This window comes from Hippocampus zosterae, chromosome 8 (assembly GCF_025434085.1).
Source record: "Hippocampus zosterae strain Florida chromosome 8, ASM2543408v3, whole genome shotgun sequence".
Taxonomy (NCBI): domain Eukaryota; kingdom Metazoa; phylum Chordata; class Actinopteri; order Syngnathiformes; family Syngnathidae; genus Hippocampus; species Hippocampus zosterae.
Window position 1 is genome coordinate 21,795,796 of NC_067458.1, and position 20,375 is coordinate 21,816,170.

At 47.4% G+C, this 20,375-nt stretch overlaps 1 protein-coding gene across 4 annotated transcripts; it reads right to left on the reverse strand.

Annotated features, from left to right (window-relative positions):
- Positions 1 to 132: 132 nt before the first annotated feature.
- Positions 133 to 19,865, reverse strand: tnni3k (TNNI3 interacting kinase). 4 transcript variants are annotated; one of them, XM_052073019.1, is made up of 29 exons: positions 19,626 to 19,824; positions 19,033 to 19,200; positions 18,818 to 18,910; positions 16,769 to 16,834; positions 14,790 to 14,843; positions 10,117 to 10,225; positions 9,933 to 10,018; positions 9,399 to 9,496; positions 9,206 to 9,316; positions 9,035 to 9,133; positions 8,744 to 8,882; positions 7,821 to 7,965; positions 7,617 to 7,721; positions 7,438 to 7,532; positions 7,193 to 7,342; positions 6,166 to 6,249; positions 6,039 to 6,095; positions 5,031 to 5,123; positions 4,897 to 4,954; positions 4,632 to 4,826; positions 3,964 to 4,068; positions 3,817 to 3,869; positions 3,157 to 3,209; positions 2,738 to 2,870; positions 1,955 to 2,064; positions 1,803 to 1,862; positions 1,484 to 1,653; positions 792 to 871; positions 133 to 593 (listed from the first exon to the last, which is right to left on the reverse strand). In XM_052073019.1, exons 1-29 carry the CDS (start codon positions 19,717 to 19,719, stop codon positions 517 to 519), a joined length of 2,940 nt encoding a protein of 979 aa, XP_051928979.1. In that variant the 5' UTR covers positions 19,720 to 19,824; the 3' UTR covers positions 133 to 516. The 4 variants fall into 4 exon arrangements, with proteins under 4 accessions (XP_051928979.1, XP_051928980.1, XP_051928982.1 ...); XM_052073020.1 differs by lacking the exon at positions 19,626 to 19,824 and adding an exon at positions 15,091 to 15,142 and having other exon boundaries at positions 19,033 to 19,086; XM_052073021.1 differs by lacking the exons at positions 133 to 593; positions 792 to 871 and having other exon boundaries at positions 1,498 to 1,653; positions 1,945 to 2,064; positions 19,626 to 19,865.
- Positions 19,866 to 20,375: the final 510 nt, after the last annotated feature.

The following is a 20,375-nucleotide window of genomic DNA, read 5'->3' on the forward strand; positions in this document are numbered from 1 at the left end:
GTGGCTTCGTTCATCTTGTCAGTGCTTTGGCCATTGACGAATTAAAAAGTATGACAAATAAAGTTGCTGGTGTTCATATGCCCTCCCACACTCTCTAAACACATTGAAAGCTTTAAAAAAACATTTACGCCATTTAGAACACACATTTTATTCCATGGTAGCTCCCGCTGTCAAAAAAATAAAATTGATAAAACTTCCTAACACAGTATATCAAGTTATAAAACGATCTGTCTCTTCTTCTGTGCAGTTAAAACCGCACCTTTTTCCAATGGAGCTCAGTGCTGCCCAGAATGTTGTGGCGCAACATGGTACTACACTAAACGTGCACAACTATATCCCATTTCAAAATCCGCTTACAATTCGACAAATAAATATAATAAATGTACCCATCACAGATTTTACTGATTATTATTTAAAAAAAGAGCAACATGATAAAAAGTTAAAGGTAAGGCTCGATGAAAAATGAATGGTGAGTGCACAACCATTCAAGTAGCCTGACCTCCAAGTCAAAAAGTGTTAGTTACTGTCTTCAAAGCTTCCATTGCTGCTGGAGGAGCAAAATCGCATGGTGCTCATGGGATCGGACACGTAACCTGCAAAACAAAACAAAAAAATGAAAATATTCGATCGCTGCAGCCTACCGTGGCAGGGGTAATAAATGTATAGAAGTTCGTTGACGATATATTGTATGCCATAAAATATATGAATGCATCTTTTACAACCAAATCCTATTCGATGGTGACATGACAAATCAATATCGCGCCGTTACAATTGCACAACAGTGGACAAACCGTTGCGATCGATGGGGGAAAACTGCATGCTCCTTCTTATTTCCTCCAAGGAGAGGCCGCCAGATGCGCGCCTCCGCTCACTGAAAGTCAAAAATTAACCACATCAAATAGTTTGAAAAGTCGGCCTCACGATGGATCAGTGCTCAAGTCCAAACATAACCGCGATCACACTTTCCTCCCCCCTCTCCCGCTCACATTTACTCCTAATCGGTGACCTACTCAAAATGATATTCTGTATTCCAACGGTGGTTTAGCACTTGAATCCCTAATAATGCCTCAGGGAAAACATCAATGATGAATTGATCAATAATCAATACTATTGGCACAAATAGAGGCCTCCTGAAGTAAAATTTCACCGGAGGCCCCATGAGACGCGGGGCCAATTCTGCTTAAGTGCATCCCGATGACTCGCCCTTGCTGTCCTTTGTTGTCTGTTTGGTATCCAAGCAACTTCACGTGCCAACTGTTGCCATAATTCTCTTCCTGCCTGAGCAATTGTAAAAACGAGAGCTAAGAGTTTGCCAAAAGGTTGTACAAATAACAGCAACGAAGCAACAGTTTGAGGTGACGGGAAGAACAAAAAAACATTACAGATGATGGCGGACAATGGCTTTCAAAGCCGTTTCACAATTCTCAGTTTGGGGGTTCAAATAAAAGCGGGGGCTTCCAGATTTCATGTCATTTCTTCTCACCTCTGGCTCCAGAAGGCGTAGGCTCGAGTGTTGAGTGCGTACTCCAGCTCGAACCTGGACCGCAGCGCGGCCACGTGACCCCGACTGGGCCCAGCTCGGGCGAGAAGGCAGTCCGATGATGAGGAAGGCGACAGGGAGCCGCTGCTGTTACTGGAGGCGGGTGACATCAGCTTTTGGACGCACAAAAACAAGAATGTAGAATTGGCAAATTTGGCAGGCACGGAGATGATGATCATTTAAAAATAATATTGATAATAAATAAGAATAATAATGATGATGTCTTGAATAAATGGCGCAGACATTTGTGTCCATAGTGTACCTCAACGTTGCATAAGCACTCCTCCAGGTTGGTGACTACTTCAGAAAACTCTGGGCGGTCCTGAAATGAGATGTTAGATCGTTAGTAGTTGTCAAAAATGGATCGATTATAAATAATATATAAATACATAAATAAAACCTACTGTACTGTACCTCTGGACATGCGTTCCATCCCCTCATCAGAAGTGCAGAGATGGGTTTGGGGATGGAGTAGCCAACAGGAGGGCGGATGTGATGGTAGGCCATGTCTGCTGCTGCGGCAGCTGAGGACAGCAAGACGGACACTACTCAGCGCCAAGTCCTGGTCCAGGCTGGACCAGGACTTTTTTTTTTTATTTAGGTTTTTTTTTTCAATGTTTTAATTTAGATTTTATTTTTCGCACTATAAAGCGCACCTAAAGCATCGAATTTTCACAAGAGGCAACAATATATGGATAATAATAATAATATTATGGATCATAATAATAATATTATTAATAATATTATAATATATGGATCAATGTTTGGATTTCTTGGACGTGGTATTTTTTTTTTAAATGTTCTGTAAAGCGCTTTGTTACAGCTTCAGCGGTTGTGAAGGCTCTATACAAATAAAGCTGTATTGTATTGTATTCTCTTTAGCGTGGCTCCATCTGGTGGATACATAATGCAACCACAGCCACGATTGGAGATTCTATTCCTATGCGTCTTATCATGCGCCCAAAATATGAAAACAGTTTTAAAATAGGTCAGGCATCGAAGGTGCGCCTTATACTCCGGAGCGCCTTATAGTGCGGGATAATATGGTAATTTTGGTATCAGTTGCTTTATTATTTTGTGCATTTCTTGAGTGCAAGGTTTAAGAAAAGCATCACTACAGATACAGACACACACACACACGCACACACACACACAACGACATGAGGGCGAAAAAAAAATAAAATAAAATAAAATTACCAGGCTTCAAGTGTGCAAAGGGAATTTCTCCAGTCAGCAGCTCCCACAGACAGAGGGCATAGCTGAACATGTCTGCCTTGACTGAGTAGCGTGTGCACTGAGTGAAGACCTCGGGAGCCATCCATCGCAGGTTCTATACACACACACACGACACTTGACACCAAACTGCAGGCTAAGCATCCTGGGTGGTGATGAATCATCACGGCGAGACAAATTCTGCACGAAAGGCAGTTTGGTGCCGCTGGGTAACCGATCGCAGGTGCAGGCAGGCTCGCGGTTAGCCAAAGAAAACGCAGGTGGCGGGCCGTGCATTTTTTTTTACTTGGCTCTTCAGACGGAGAATCGTCCAATTGTTATCCAACTCTTCATGTCAGCATGTCATGGTTACAGATTAGCATGGCAACGAAGGTGTCACCTACCCCCGGCTGCTTGGTCATGTTGTCCTCATCGACAGATTGAAGGAATCTGGATTCTGCAGACAAAAAATCTGTTTTCAGTGTTTAGCATTAAAGTGATTTTGTGGTAGCACCCGATAGATTAATAAATCAATAAATCTGCGAGCTCTGCAAGTACTATCATGATGAACACCATTAAAATCAACAATCGAAAGGCTAGAGGGGGGCCACAATTTTTCATTGGAGTTACCAGAGGGGGTCGGGGGGGCACATAGGATGCACTTGCTAACCAGATGTGTGGCAAAAATGGACAAAATACGTTCATACATGCAAAATACTGTATATGTTCCTGATATATTCCAGATCGACAAATATTTGATGTTTAGCAGCAATGTTGTGAAGAGGATTTGGTGTACGTAAAAGAAAAAAAAAGTTTGAAAACCATTTGAGGAGAGAGGGGGGGGTTAATCAAGGAGCCACAGAGAGTGTGCTAAAATTCCAGATTTTCAAAATAAAAGTTATGATGTTCACATTCACTTCCACATTCTCTCTCCCTCAGAGTCACTCTCTCACTCATACACGCTGTTGGACTAGAAAAGTTTGGACAGCCCTGCTGTAGACTGTCCATAGATGTGACTTGCTCCTGCTATTTTGTTCCATGATGACCAGACAAACAAGCGTTACCTCCAAAATCAGCCACCACGGCGTGTCCGTCTTCATAAAGAAGAATATTGTGACTGCAAAGGAGCACACGTGTCACTGACAACAACATCGCTTTGCATTAGGGCTGGGCCGTGTGTGTGTGTGTGTGAGAGAGAGAGAGACCCATGCCTGTTTAGATCTCGGTGGATGATGGGCTGGGTGAGGTTGTGCAGGTATTCCATCCCCTTGGCCACGTCCATGGCAATGATGAGCTTGGACTGCAGATCAATCAGCCTGTCCATTGACACATCATTAAAGCGCCGGCGAATTTTGCGCCGGATCAATGCCTTACCCCTTGCCAATCACGGACGGCTCTTAAAAAAAACGCCCGGTCGATCGGGCGAAGTGCACCTGGGCACGCAGTTAGTACTCGATCCCGATCGATTGACCATTGCCACGAAAGTGGAAGAATTGGTGGGGGGGGGGGGGGTTGCTTCCAGGGATGATAATGAGACCGTCTGACTGCTTTGTTGTGAAAACATGCTCTTCTTGTGCACCGCCTTAACTCTCTATCCCATCGGACGTTTATTGTCAAACTAAACATCAAACTAAGAGAGTTACAGTTTATGTGTTTAAAACCACCACAGAGTTTGCCTTTAGTAAAGTCCACTTAGCCGAGTGTTAACAAGCAAGGCAAAACGCCACAGACGGCATACAACACAAATGTAGTTTTGTTATTTTTGTGGGCAGGGGTGGAACGTATGAACTGCATTTCCATCCACTTCCATCCTAATTGAAGATATGAGTATTTTGAATCATGAGTCCAGCTGAAGGACGCAAGCGGCCGGCTCCCTCACCTCTTCTGCTCATGCAACAGCGCGAAGAGCGAGCCCCCCGAGATATACTGGGTGACGATGGCGAACTGGCTGGGGTCGTCCAGACAGGCGCCCACAAACTGGATGATGCACGGGTGGTTGAGGCGACACAGGATGGACACCTCTCGGCAGAACATGTCCACGTCTGACTTGGAGCAGTACGTGTTGGCTCGGTAGCTGCACGCGACGGCCGAAGCGTCAGAAGAGCGGGAGGCGGAGGAGAAAAGTCCACGAGGTGGAGATTTACCGTTTAATTGCGACTATTTTGTTCCGGCACTTGCCTTTGTAAACCCTGCCGAAGGAGCCTGTGAGTGAAATATAGTTAGACTAATGCAAGATTGAAGCAAAAACAACAAAAAAGAAAGAAAGAAAAAAAGTTACCAGATCCAATGATTTCATTAAATTCCAACTCGGAGAGCTGAAGATGGAAATGAGAGGGGAGGCTGGCCCTGAGTAGAAGAACTTCAGCTTTCTCTGAAATGAAACACAGTGAACATTTTTCGGTTTCTGAATCGTTAATTGTTTGGAGCGTAATGATCAAACTCATGGCTCGAGGGCCAGATCCGGTCCGCCACATCATTTTATGTGGCCCGCGAAAGCAAATAAAAAATGTCAACTTCTATGATGATTGCTAAAATCTGTACCAAGATTTCAACTTCTCATATGTAATAAGTAAGATATTGTAAGAATTTTCTTGTTGCCAAAACACTTTTTAACAATCGCTCAGTGAAACATTATTCTTGACTTCTTTATATGTTTTCACAGTCATAACGGGAAACAGTCACTCCAATGTGGCCCGCCACAAAAGTGAGTTTGACACCCTTGGTTTAGAGAAATTCATTCATTCATTCATCTCCTGTACCGCTTGATCCTCATTAGGGTCGCGGGGGGTGCTGGAGCCTATCCCAGCTGTCTTCGGGCAGTAGGCGGGGGACACCCTGAATCGGTTGCCAGCCAATCATAGGGCACACAAAGACGAACAACCATCTCACACTCACACTCACAACTAGGGACAATTTAGAGCATTCAATCAGCCTGCCACGCATGTTTTTGGAATGTGGGAGGAAACCGGAGCACCCGGAGAAAACCCACGCAGGCCCGGGGAGAACATGCAAACTCCACACAGGGAGGCCGGAGCTGGAATCGAACCCGGTACCTCTGCACTGTGAAGCCGACGTGCTAACCACTGGACTACCGGGCCGCCCGGTTTAGAGAAATACCTGACATATTTGTGGGTAAACACCATTAAAAAATTTTTAAAAACCCAATATTCATATTTTTGATGGTCTTTCTTAAATGCAAAAAAGCGGCACACAAGTGGCGGAAGAAAGTAACAATGAGACGGTTGTTGTACTCGTGCATGAGCGAAAACCAGCTCCACCTCGTTACCTTTCGTCATGCTCTTGATCTTCCCCAGAGGGGACGGGACCGAAACGTACGAGCCATCTGGAAAACAGTGGCCAAATTGAGATGCTCATGCGGCTCTTTGTGTGGCGTCGTTGATTTTTGGACTCACCCCCGCCCGGCTGTGAGTACTCATTGCAGGGAGAGTCGTCAGGACGCTTATAGTGCTTCAGCAAAGTGACGATGGCATCGTGACCTGGGGTGGGAAGCGGCATAGAAAGAGCACCATTGAGCAATTTTCCTTTGTGACTGGGGGGGGGGGGGGGGGGCATGTGTTGAAATACAAAGTTCAGAAATTATCAAATGTGAATGTGAAGAATGAAACAAGTGTAGACACTTTTTTTTGCTTCAATTCAATGGACATTGTGCCGCTCCTTCTGCAGTGGCACTAAACACCTTGAGGGCGCTTTTTTCCCCCCAAGAATTATATGCCAGACTGCTTCTTGTTGTGAAGGTGCAACAGTTAATCGATTAATCGACAACTAATTATCAGATTAATTGCAAATGATTTTTTTTATATCTATACTGTATCTGTTTTTCAAATGCTTGGAATTTCAGCAGCAGATTTCCATAGTTCTCCATGAAAGCAAACTGGTTCTTTGTGTTACACCCAAATAAAACCCACTGGCTTTTAATTTGGAAAACAACGATTTTTCCCTATTTTCTGACATGTTACGGAAGGGTCAGTAACTGAATCGTAATTTATGCTTGAGCAATTTTTACACTGTCAGTTGGAAATAATTTCCTCTTTTTTTCTTAATAAAAGGATGTAAATTATAATGTGTTAAAAAAAAATCGGATTCAGCGATTATTCATTCATTCATTCATCTTCCGAGCCGCTTGATCCTCACTAGGGTCGCGGGGGGTGCTGGAGCCTATCCCAGCTGTCTCCGGGCAGTAGGCGGAAAAAAAACAACTTTTTTTTTTAATCGTTGATTAAAGCCCTGTTGTGATGTGAGTTGAGTTCACTTTGCACTTTTTTTCTTAATAAAAGGATGTAAATTATAATGTGTTAAAAAAAATCGGATTCAGCGATTAATCGGGAAAAAAAACGTTTTTTTTTAAAAATCGTTGATTAAAGCCATGTTGTGATGTGAGTCGAGTTCACTGAGCCCCGTGCGGAGCTTGTCGACGGTCACCTTTCTCATAAGCCCACATAAGGCAGGTCTGCTCATCCTTCTCCCCGCTGGACCGGCTCGGATCGCAGGCCACCAGGTTCATGTCGGCCCCGTTGTCCAGCAGGAACTGCACCAGGCGGATGTGCCCGTGGAAACAGGCGCTGTGCAGTGCTGGAGGCCAACACTTTTGTTTTGTTACTTTGGTGGGGGGGGGGGGGGTGTTTCTACTGCAACATTATCACAAGCAAGAAGACGAAAAAAATCACCTGTGTGTCCATCTCTGCCCTGATGGTTGATGCTCATGGCATTCTGGCTCAACAAAAACTTGACCATCTCCAGGTCTTTGCCATAGGTGCAAGCACTGAAACAAGGCAGGAATAGCATCAGGACTTGGGGGGGGGGGGGGGGCAGTCGCTATTTCTAGAAAGACGGACAAAGCCAGAACCTGTGCAGTGACGTTTCGCTGAAAATATTCTCCTTGATGAGACTCTCGGCACCAGAGAGCTGGATAATCTCCTTCACGACGTCGTATTTGCCATTGTAGCAGGCCCTGCGGCAGGAAAACGACACGTCAAACGGTGGGCGGCGGAGCAACGGGGGGGGGGGCGGGGATAATCGAGAGCGACGCGGCGGTGGCGGCCCCCTTTACAGGTGTAACGGCGTGTCGCCGTAGATGTTGGTGGCGTGCGCCTGTGCGTCGAAATTTCCCTGAAGGAGGAAGCGCACCACCTCAGAGTGGCCGAAGCGGGCGCAGAAGTGGAGCGGCACGTGGTCCTCGTTGTCCTGCGCGTTCACTGGACGCAGTCAGACACGCACATGGAGACACATTGTGTGGTACCTTCTCATATGAAAATATGTTCCATTTTTAATATTAATATGAGTGCCATTGTTCTGCCCACAGTAAAAGTTTTGGGTCATTTCATTAATAGTAATTCCGTTTAGAATATTCATTTAGTTATCGCGGTGCATTGTGGGTAGCAGACGTCATGTTTCAACAGACGACTCATTACAGAAAGCGTGACCGTGATCGTTGCAACTGGTCCTCCTGAGTTATATTCCTTTCGTTTCACATTCGAAAGCAATGGTTGTAAGTCGGCTCGTGTTTATCATTATTTAGAAATGTGTTTCAGAGATTGTTATTGGAAATTTGCTAGTTTAGAGTGTTGCTAACGACGTAGCGACAATGCTAAATCGGTGCTAACAAGCTAATTAGCATGCGAAGGTGCTGCGAAAATGCATTGTTTATCGTTGTTTGTCACATTTTGAGCTGTATTTATGTCCTTGTTAAACACCTGACGATTTGTGTTGTATTTGTGTACACAATATTAATGCATGTTTTAAATCTGTTCATTTCAGTTTCACTCTGCAATTCATTGAGTCGATGTCACAGTTGTTCACTGTACGCCGTCAAGAAGACCGCAACAAAGGAGCAAGACGCTCAGTTTCCTGGCTCATGAATAAATGAGTTTGGCTTGCTGTTGACCTGCGTTAACATACCTATAGTATCTAACACGTAGCGATAACAGTACAGCCATCATTTGTAACATTAAAGTGTCATGAAAAACAATGTACCATTCGCTTTTCCCCCTTCCCCAACCAGAAGCGCAATGATGTCAAGGAAACCCTTGGCAGCGGCCAGATGCAGCGGACGGTCACCCACCTCGCCGCTGGCGTTCACGTCGGCGCCAAACTTGAGCAGCAGTTTGGTGAGCTAGTCAGACGAGATACGACGGAGAAAATTATTTATTCACCGCTGAGTTGTCGGAGTCAGTACGGCACTCGGTGGCATTTTTTTCCTCAAAATCATTCAGCCCTGAATGGACAGCGATGACATACCGTGAACTAAAAATCGATCGGATTTACCTGCTCGTTGCCATTATAGGCGGCGATATGAAGCGGGGTGAAAAAAACAGCATCCTGGAGATTAACGGAAGCTCCGTGCTGGAGGAGAATATCAGTCGCCTGCGCACACACGCACCCGCCCGTTAGCTAAAAGGCCGCAGATGAGTTCCTCTCGCCTTGGCGCTCTCTCACCTCCATGTGTCCGGCCAAGGTGGCGACATGCAGGGCGGTGAGGGCTCCGTAGCCCAGCTGCTGTACGTCCGAGCCCCCGTGGAGGAGGGCGGTGAGCAGCTCGCCGTTGTCCTAACGCCCATGCGGACAAAAAGAATCGACATGTCCACGCTTGTCCAGCTATCGGGTACAAAGACGTGCATTTTGGGTTCACCTTATACGCAGCCAAGTGGAGCGCGGTGAATCCATTCTTGGTCAGTCTGGAGGGACGGAGACCTTTGACCATCAAAGAGCTGATGTGTCCCTTGTTACCTGGACACGTACCCAGGAAAATATGCAGAGTACATCAAAAAGTCTACACATCCCTGTGAACTCATTCAGTACCAACCAATGGACCAAGTCTGAAAATACGTTTAATAACGTCATTGGGAGTGAATGAGTTAATAACCACTCTTACAATTGTCACGTCGACAAACGGCGTTGATAAATTACTACTTTCCTATTAGTCAGAGCACGCCCCATTTTGTTGCATCTTGTGTGGTGACGCAAAGAGGACAAAAAAAATACCAGGGGACATATTCCGTTGCAAAAAAACAAAAAACAATAGGGAATATATGAATTGGCTTTGAACACGGGTGACTTTAAAACCAAAAGGTTGTCCTCAGATAAGTCGTGACTAATCTGTCCTTGCACTCCAACATAGTGTTTTGTTGACAAGTTATTAATAGAATGTAGCGGCCCTGCATACCTTTGCACACGCAGCAGAGATGCAGCAGCGACAGGCCTTTCTCTGTCCGGTAGTTCAAGTTCACCTTCTGAAACGCCTCGTCGGAGCTGAATCACAGAAGGGAGACTTATTTTTTTTTTCTCGTTTTTAAGTCAACATTGCCCGGCTGTGAGGCCAGCCAGAAAAGTAGGCAAAAACAGACGACCTGAATGCAAGTTTGAGGTCCACGAGCTCGCTGTCTTTGAGCTGAAGGTCATCTTCCAGCTTCTCCAGAATCACTGAGTACGACTCGCTCACCTTTTTCTTCCACTCATCTTAATAATAATAATAATACATTTTATTTGTAAGCGTCTTTCAAGACACCCAAGGACACTTTACAATAACAAAAAAGTTATTTTTTGTAAATGTGTGACTTTGTCATCAGTTATTCAGAGCCTGTGCAGGTTTATGAGATATTAAGAAAAATAAATAATATACGTTTCCAAGATGAATGTAGTTAAAAATAATAAACAAACTATTTCAACTGGGGGAAGTAGCCGTGTTCAAATTAAGGAATTCAAAGTCATGGTTTGAATTCCTCGGACTAACATCCATCCATCCATCCATCCATCATCTACCGCTTATCCGGGGCCGGGTCGCGGGGGCAACAGCTTTAGCAGGGAAGCCCAGACTTCCCTCTCCCTAGCTACTTCTTCCAGCTCTCCCCGGGGGATCCCGAGTCGTTCCCAGGCCAGCTGGGTGACATAGTCTCTCCAGCGTGTCCTGGGTCTTCCTCTGGGTCTTCTCCCGGTGGGACATGACCGGAACACCTCACCGGGGAGGCGCTCAGGAGGCATCCGAATCAGATGCCCAAGCCACCTCATCTGGCTCCTCTCGATGTGGAGGAGAAGCGGCTCGACTCTGAGCCCCTCCCGGATGACTGAGCTTCTCACCTTATCTCTAAGGGAGAGCCCGGACACCCTGCGGAGAAAACTCATTTCAGCCGCTTGTATCCGGGATCTCGTTCTTTCGGTCACGACCCATAGCTCGTGACCATAGGTGAGGGTTGGGACGTAGATCGACCGGTAAATTGAGAGCTTCGCCTTTTGGCTCAGCTCCTTCTTCACCACGACAGACCGATACAACGTCCGCATCACAGCAGACGCTGCACCGATCCGCCTGTCGATCTCCCGCTCCCTCCTACCCCCACTCGTGAACAAGACCCCAAGATACTTGAACTCCTCCACTTGGGGTAAGATCTCCTCCCCGACCCGGAGTGGGCACTCCACCCTTTTCCGACTGAGGACCATGGTTTCAGATTTGGAGGTGCTGATTTTCATCCCAACCGCTTCACACTCGGCTGCGAAACGCTCCAGTGAGAGTTGGAGAGCCCCGTTTGAAGGAGCCAACAGCACCACATCATCTGCAAAAAGCAGGGATGAAATACTGAGGCCCCCAAAACGGACCCCCTCAACGCTTCGGCTGCGCCTAGAAATTCTGTCCATAAAGGTTATGAACAGAATCGGCGACAAAGGGCAGCCTTGGCGGAGTCCTACCTCCACTGGAAACGATTCCGACTTACTGCCGGCAATGCGAACCAAACTCTGACATCGGTGGTATAGTGACCGAACAGCCCGTATCAGGGGGTTCGGTACCCCATACCCACGAAGCACCCCCCACAGAACTCCTCGAGGGACACGGTCAAACGCCTTCTCCAAGTCCACAAAACACATGTAGACTGGTTGGGCGAATTCCCACATACCCTCAAGGACCCTGCTAAGGGTGTAGAGCTGGTCCACTGTTCCACGGCCGGGACGAAAACCACACTGCTCCTCCTCAATCTGAGGCTCGACTTCCTGACGGACCCTCCTCTCCAGCACCCCTGAATAGACCTTACCAGGGAGGCTGAGGAGTGTGATCCCTCTGTAGTTGGAACACACCCTCCGGTCCCCCTTTTTAAAAAGAGGGACTACCACCCCGGTCTGCCAATCCAGAGGCACTCTCCCTGTTGTCCACGCGATGTTGCAGAGGCGTGTCAACCAGGACAGCCCCACAACATCCAGAGCCTTGAGGAACTCCGGGCGGATCTCATCCACCCCTGGGGCCTTGCCACCGAGGAGCTTTTTAACAACATCGGTGACTTCAACCACAGAGATAGGAGAGCCCACCTCAGAGTCCCCGGGCTCTGCTTCCTCCAAGGAAGGCGTGTTGGTGGAGTTGAGGAGGTCTTCGAAGTACTCTGCCCACCGGTTCACAACGTCCCGAGTCGAAGTCAGCAGCGCCCCATCCCCACTGTACACAGTGTTAGTGGTGCACTGCTTCCCCCTCCTGAGACGTCGGATGGTGGACCAGAATTTCCTCGAAGCCGTCCGGAAGTCGGCTTCCATGGCCTCACCGAACTCTTCCCACGCTCGGGTTTTTGCCTCAGCGACCACCGAAGCCGCGGCCCGCTTGGCCAATCGATACCTGTCAGCTGCCTCTGGGGTACCACAGGCCATAAAGGCTTGATAGGACTCCTTCTTCAGCTTGACGGCATCCCTTACTGCTGGTGTCCACCAGCGAGTACGGGGGTTGCCGCCACGACAGGCACCAACCACCTTACGGCCACAACTCAGATTGGCCGCCTCAACAATAGAGGCACGGAACACGGTCCACTCGGGCTCAATGTCCCCCGCCTCCCCCGGAACATGGGAAAAGCTCTGTCGGAGGTGGGAGTTGAAACTCCTTCTGACAGGGGATTCCGCCAGACGCTCCCAACAAACCCTCACTATACGTTTGGGTCTGCCAGGACGGACCGGCATCTTCCCCCACCATCGGAGCCTACTCACCACCAGGTGGTGATCAGTTGACAGCTCCGCCCCTCTCTTCACCCGAGTGTCCAGAACATGCGGCCGCAAATCCGATGATACAACTACAAAGTCGATCATCGAACTGCGGCCTAGAGTATCCTGGTGCCAAGTGCACATATGGACACCCTTATGTTTGAACAAGGTGTTCGTTATGGACAATCCGTGACGAGCACAGAAGTCCAATAACAAAACACCACTCGGGTTCAGATCGGGGGGGCCGTTCCTCCCAATCACGCCCCTCCAGGTCTCACTGTCATTGCCCACGTGAGCATTGAAGTCCCCCAGCAGAACAAGGGAGTCCCCAGCAGGAGTACTCTCCAGCACACCCTCCAAGGACTCCAAAAAGGGTGGGTATGCTGAGCTGCTGTTTGGTGCATATGCACAAACAACAGTCAGGACCCGACCCCCCACCCGCAGGCGGAGGGAGGCAACCCTCTCGTCTACCGGTGTGAACCCCAATGTACAGGCACTGAGCCGGGGGGCAATGAGTATGCCCACACCTGCTCTGCGCCTCTCACCGTGAGCAACTCCAGAGTGGAAGAGAGTCCAACCCCTCTCGAGAGAACTGGTACCAGAACCCAGGCTGTGTGTGGAGGCAAGTCCGACTATATCCAGTCGGAAATTCTCTGCCTCACACACCAGCTCGGGCTCCTTCCCTGCCAGAGAGGTGACATTCCATGTCCCAAGAGCTAGCTTCTGCAGCCGAGGATCGGACCGCCAGGGTCCCCGCCTTTGGCTGCCGCCCAGCTCACATTGCACCCGACCCCTTTGGCCCCTCTCATGGGTGGTGAGCCCATGGGAAGGGGGACCCACGTTGCCTCTTCGGGCTGTGCCCGGCCGGGCCCCATGGGTGTAGGCCCGGCCACCAGGCGCTTGCCAACGAGCCCCACCTCCAGGCCTGGCTCCAGAGGGGGGCCCCGGTGACCCGCGTCCGGGCAAGGGAAACCTTGGTCCATATATTTTGCTCATCATAAGGGGTCTTTGAGCCGTGCTTTGTCTGGCCCCTCACCTAGAACCTGTTTGCCATGGGTGACCCTGCCAGGGGCATTAAGCCCCAGACAACTTAGCTTCTAGGATCATTGGGACACACAAACCCCTCCACCGCGGTAAGGTGACGACTCACGGAGGGATGGAGGGATGGATGGATGGATGGATGGATGGATGGATGGATGGATTCAATTAGCATTTATGTGCGGTACGTTCTTTCCGCTGCCACTGTGGTCTTTAAATAAAACCGAGTTGCGCAGAGAGAAATAGTCATTCACATTCACACCTATGTGTTTAGTTTAGAGTTGGTAATGAACCTAAGAAGCAAAGAAGTGTTCGAATTTTAACCGTGATCACCATTTTACCTGTCGCCAAATTGTACATTTCAAACGCTGCCTACCTCACGAAGCGCTTTCTCAAATAGTAGTCAGCCAACCACCAGGGGGCGATAGCACCCGCCTCGGTTATGGCGAGAAGAAAGTACAGCAAAAAAGAATAAAAAATGAATTGGAGAAGAGAATCGTTGCGGTGAGGAGCTCGTGCCCCAAAAGCGATCAGCATCCGTTATTTGGCCTTATTTCAGATTTAGGGCAAACTACAAGTAAACAAGATAATATTATAATTTTAGATGGATAGAAGATAATAATTTGACAATTAAGTTCTATTTAATTCAATTCAATAGCATATTTCTTCAGTTAGCCCTTAGTAAATTCTTGGCTATTTTTTTACAAATGATGTTTTATTCGAAAATGATAATCTACCGCTTTCATTTTGCGCTAAAAACTGTTTACATATCGGGTTGTTGAAAAGCAGTGGAGTCAAACTACAGCTGTTTCCACAATGAATAAATCTAAATAAAATCGATCTAAATAATCGTGATGATCATAATTGTGCACCAGATAGGAATGTGGGAGGGTCGACACGCAAACCCCGGATCTGACCCTGAGCCTCAGAACTGTGTGTGGCAGACCAGTCAACCACTCGTCCACTGTGCTCCTGTTGTAGAATCAATCATATCCCCAAAACACAAAATCTCTCACCCAACAGTCTTGTATTATATTACCTGTACACGTCTGCGATGGTCTGGATTTGTAGTTCCCCATTGATGAGTCAAGTCCTGGATGCGGGTAGCGAACAGGCCGTCAAGTCATACAATCGCTCCCCTCGACCACAATTGCACGCGTCCAGATAAAGAAGGGATCATGGCGGCGGGCTAAAAATAAGAACGGCCAAACAAACTCCGACAACTGATCTCCCTTCATCACCATGACACGTGAGTGTGTTTGTGTGTGTGTGTGGGCATGACATAGGTACTCCTTGTATTGTGAGGTCATATTTCAGTTTCACCGTGGCAGGGTTCTCACTTTCGACACCTGGATTTCTCCATCTTTGGATATCTGTGATCGGCGGTGCCAGCTGTACAAAACAGACAAATGCCCTTTGGTGTGTGCATAAATGATTTGCCGAAGGAGACTTCAGTCAAGACACCAGCCCTCAGGTTGCATTTGAGCCATTTCCTTGCGCTCAAGAGTTTATTCAATTCTATGTCTCATGAGCCTCAAAGTTCTTGTCCCGTCTCTCGTCGACTCAGAGGTGAACATTTTTCCCTTGACGCCTAAAGACGACCGACAGTTCGCTTTCGACTCTGAAGAGGATAAGCACTCGAAAACGGATACATTCGAACTCAACCAATGAACTCTTAACCGCTTCATGTTCTCTGTGTGATGTCATCATAGAGCCTCTTTCTGAAGTCCAGCATCACCTGCAGGTTCTTCCACTGCAGAGCTTCGTGCATGGATATTCGTTCAACGTCCCTGGGTAAGGGGCAGGCGCTTCCGCCTAGGACGGTTAGCAACATGTCGAGCGTCGCGGAAAACGAGCGTTCTTGGTCCTCGCAAACGGGAAACAAACGAGCGGTCCACAAACTACAGCCGGACGCGTCGCCGGAGAACCGCAAGTCACGGCGGTCCAGTCCCCAGAGGGACACGCAGGCTTCAAGAGTCACGCCCAAAAGAGTCAACGCTTCCAAAGAGGCGGAAGCTGTCACGCAGCTTTTCAAGTTGTCGTTAATTCCGAAGGCGACGGTTACAAAACCGGTTTTGTCCCGATGGGTCACGCAGAGCGAATGCATGAAGACCCCATCCGGCACCGAGGCACCGGGACCGACCCGGCAGCTGCTGACCACTGAATCCCGACCGACGGACACGCCCTCTGCCAGTCTGGAGTACTCCAGCACCGATCCGGCCCCAACAGAACAACCTGGACTCAGGACGCTGTGCATCACGCAGAATGCCGCATCTGCCTTTGCGTTCGGGTGCACGCTGAACGCAGATGGATGGAGACCCAGGTGGCTCTTCAGACCGTCATCCGCGGTGAGGTGGAAGAGGTATTCCGTCGTGGTCCCGATGTGATAAAACTTGGAGTTATTCAGTAGGATCACGTTAAGCGGCGTCCCGCGAAGAATCCGGAAAATCTTCTGGCGGATTTCCACCAGGCCGTCGTTCTCTTTGCTGACGTTAGCCGTGTTGCGGGTATATTCTACGGAGGCCCGCGGGCCTAACGCCTGCAGGAAATCGCCGTAAGCGTCAATCTCGCATTCCAACGGTCCGATCTCCCCGAGCACGCCGAGGAGCCGCCGCGACGTATCAAAGTCCACATAGTAGGTGCTGTCCGTGTAGACAAACTCGGCGTCCGATAGCGGAAAACAATCGCTCGTCCTTCGACAAACGGCGCCCGCGTTTCGCATGGTAGCAACGCTCGGTTTGTGAAGGAAACGCAAGCAGGTTCCAGTTTCCATCGCGGACCATTCCGAGTCCTTCGGCGGTTTCAAAACAAACACGCCGTGGGTGGTGCCGATGGAAAGCGGGGAGGGGTGGGCTAAAGCCGTAAAGCCCGGCTTGTCGAACGCGACGCTCTCGTGCCCGGCGACGCTGTAGAGCTCGATGTCGTCGGCGCAGGTTACCAGCACGCCTGGTTTCATGCGACAGGGGAAATCCACATACGTGGCCAATTTGAGCTCCAGCATCTGGTAGAGGGGCTCACCCAGCGGTACGGCGGTGAAGATCTTCCCGAGGGCACTGGCACTGGGGAGGCGCTGACTCCAACCACCTGGGGGAACATTCAACCATCAGAAAACGGTTCACTTTCTCGTGGGGAAAGAGTCATTAGACATGACGAATTCAGTGGCGGGCCGGGCATTTGGTACCTCCCGTGGGTCAATAGACACGTATGCAACGTGTTCAATGTTGGTATATTAAGATATTTTGTGATGTTTTCTTTAATCAATGTATTTCTTCTCAGTGAAAAACTGCTTTGAGATGATTGCATGACTTGGTGACTTGCTTGCCTAAGCAATTTCAGAGATGGACTCTGGAGCCTGCCTTGACGACTTCATAGTCTGCTTTGTTTGAATTGTCAAAACTTGATTGTGATCAATGCCACTTAATTACACAACAAACAGTGTGGCGTAGGGAGGGATGAGAATGGCCACTCCCCCCTCCCGATGCACACACTTTAGAGGATAAAAGGAGGGGAGCGATGCTCCTCAGCAGAGTCCGCTGTGGGTTAACGTACGAACGCCCAGCTCGTATTGAAGCTCACTCTGCTGAGGGTGTTGGCTCTCCACCCTAATGGCATACGGTAAGGCTTCTTTAGCTTCATACAACTTGTTTGAACTGTGTTATCATTTCTGTGTGGGACCAATAAAGTGCCTATTGTTGGTAGCCAGAAGTGTCTTGTCGTTATTTCTGAGTGCGTATCTCCGACGATCCTTTATAAAACTTGATATTCATTCAAATTGAGTATCAGAAGTGTTTCAAAACAAATGTGTTGACCGTCCATGATCTGGGGATGTTTTTTTTTTTGTTTAGTAATTAAGAAATTAATCTTCCATTTACGATTTGGATGGACGGGAGGTTACATCTTAGATCCAGGTACAGCAGGGGTGTCAAAATCATTTTAGTCGCGGGCCAATTTGGAGTTATGTCTTCCCTAGTGGGGCCGTTATGACAGCAACAAATGAATAGATTAGTAGTTTTGAAATCATTCATTCATCTTCCGAACCGCTTGATCCTCATTAGGGTCGCGGGGGGGTGCTGGAGCCTATCCCAGCCGTCTTCGGGCAGTAGGCGGGGGACACCCTGAATCGGTTGCCAGCCAATCACAGGGCACAGAGAGAGGAACAACCATCCACGCTCACACTCACACCTAGGGACAATTTAGAGTGTTCAATCAGCCTGCCACGCATGTTTTTGGAATGTGGGAGGAAACCGGAGCACCCGGAGAAAACCCACGCAGGCCCGGGGAGAACATGCAAACTCCACACAGGGAGGCCAGAGCTGGAGTTTTGAAATCAGTCAAGTCAATTATAATACTGTAGTTTGTTCAATTATTGTTCAAGTGAGTGTAAACCGGGTAGCAAAATTATTGTGAAATCCCAACGGTATTTATTACACATGATAATTTGACATTTCGGCACGGATTTTAGCAAGTTGACGCACATGATTTGCTTTTGCAGGCCAAATAAAATGACCTGGCGGGCCGGATCTGGCCCCTCGGTCTTGAGTTTGACACCCGTGAGGTATAGCAACAGATGGATTTTTATTTTTTCCTGAAACATCCAAATTACAAATTAGACCATCTTGCGCAAGCTTTGATACTGTTGGTCAAAAACACACACACACAAAAAAGAAAATATCTCAAAAACCTGATGTGCTAGGAAAATGTAAAGGCATTTTTTAAATAAATACATTTCGGAATACAGAAAGACATCCCTGATTAAAATGAGCTGCTGACGAGTGTTACTGAATGCGTTAACGTGTACGATCACTACAGACGTGCTTGACTAGTCGCAGTTGGCCGGAAGAAAATTTTGCGCCAACTAAGCGATCAATCAGAAGATGGAAAAATGCTGATGTCATCGAGGCTTTGTGAGGCTAAATTTAGATTCTGATTGGTAAAAGAAACAGTACAGTTGCTAATATAGTTCAAGTTACCTCAGCACTACCGATTCTGAAGGCCCTGAGCAGATTATGGCATAGAGGTTAAATTTTTAAACCCACATGACCGCCAACCACTGGATTTCTCACCGACCTGCATGGATCAGGATGACTCTCATTCTGCAAAGAGTCTTGCCATGGATGTCACTGAGGCGCTGGAGAGCGTGCAGAGTGGAGCCGCCGTTGCCTAGAGTACACAAATATTCTCCCTTTCAGTTTGTACAAAATACAAATCAAAACAATCTCATGTTCACTGGAGACTTTTGTGAGTATTAAATACAAACATTGACATCAACGGAGCACACTCACCTATTTTACACCCAGGTGGATCCGGGAAGACCATATAGTGAACTCCAAGCGGGAGTTCTTTCCGGTCCACTTTCAACCTAATCTGAAGCTCATAAGCATCTTTCTGCTTCTCGTCCGCCGCAGTCACGACCACCGTGTCCCAAAATTCACCGCGTGCGACCTCTCGGCCTTGAGGTAGATCACAAAGCAGAATGTTATTGGCATATTATCAACGCGTTGTCTTGCTTTGGTATTTTGGCATCCATAGTAGGTCTGTGTGTAAACTATCAAACCGGCATATTTTGTCACCTCTTTTCTAGATGATTCCATTGATATCAGTGTAACTTTCCCACGGAAAATAATAACGTTATGATTGCGTAAAAAACGATTGTGGACAAAATCTTAATGCAAAAGAATTTTATAGTGAAAAAATTATGAGCCATCATGCCAGACAAGTGACAAGACACAGCCCCCCATACAAAAAAAGAAAAGTAAAGAAAAATGTGCTTGTAGTTTGACAGACAACGATGTGGTCCACGACGAAAACACGTTTGTCATCGCTTTATCTAAAACACACTTTAAATTATGGTAGGGAAGCTTCCGGGTAAACTTACCGCGCAAACGGTTGAATTTTCTTAGTTTTTCTCTAGTTGCCATTTGCAACTTTCGGGCACAGTCTTGATTGACGTTGTTAGCTTCCGTGTCCATTTGTTATGCGTGAAATGAATCTTGATATCAAGCCTCAACTTCAGCTCGCCGACCACTTTCAGTTTTACTTCCTGGTTTTTCTGTCACGTGACCGTGCGGTGCCACGTTCTTCTCAAATGCAAACGTAAATTAAAGTGACCGCCGTAAAAACAAATTACCATGAATTTTTGAAAATCAACTACAGTATTTCTAAATATTCTTTAATTAATAGATTTTACTTTTTTTTACAAGGGACCTTATTTCACCATGGCAAGAAATACACTGCAAATGCGTCATTGTTTATATTATTATTATTTTCATTATTCTTGTTGTTAATGTCGGTGGTATTTTAACGAACACATACCACAGACATGCTATAAAGGCGACACTGTTGTAAATTGTGGAAAAAACCCTGAATAACATGACTTCTTTTTCTTAATTAATACTAGTACAAAATAAATACTGTACAGTGAACCCTATTGACCAAAACATAACACAACAATAGGCAAAATCTGCCTTGGTTAGACTCGTGGGGGCACATATAACAACCTTTTTTCCTTTAGTTCCCTTGCAAATGAAAGTACAAAATGATTAACGTCAAGGTACCACTGGATACTGTACTGTGATGTGAAGTGGCCATGCCAGCTGCGACGGACAGACAGGTGCAATATGCCGGG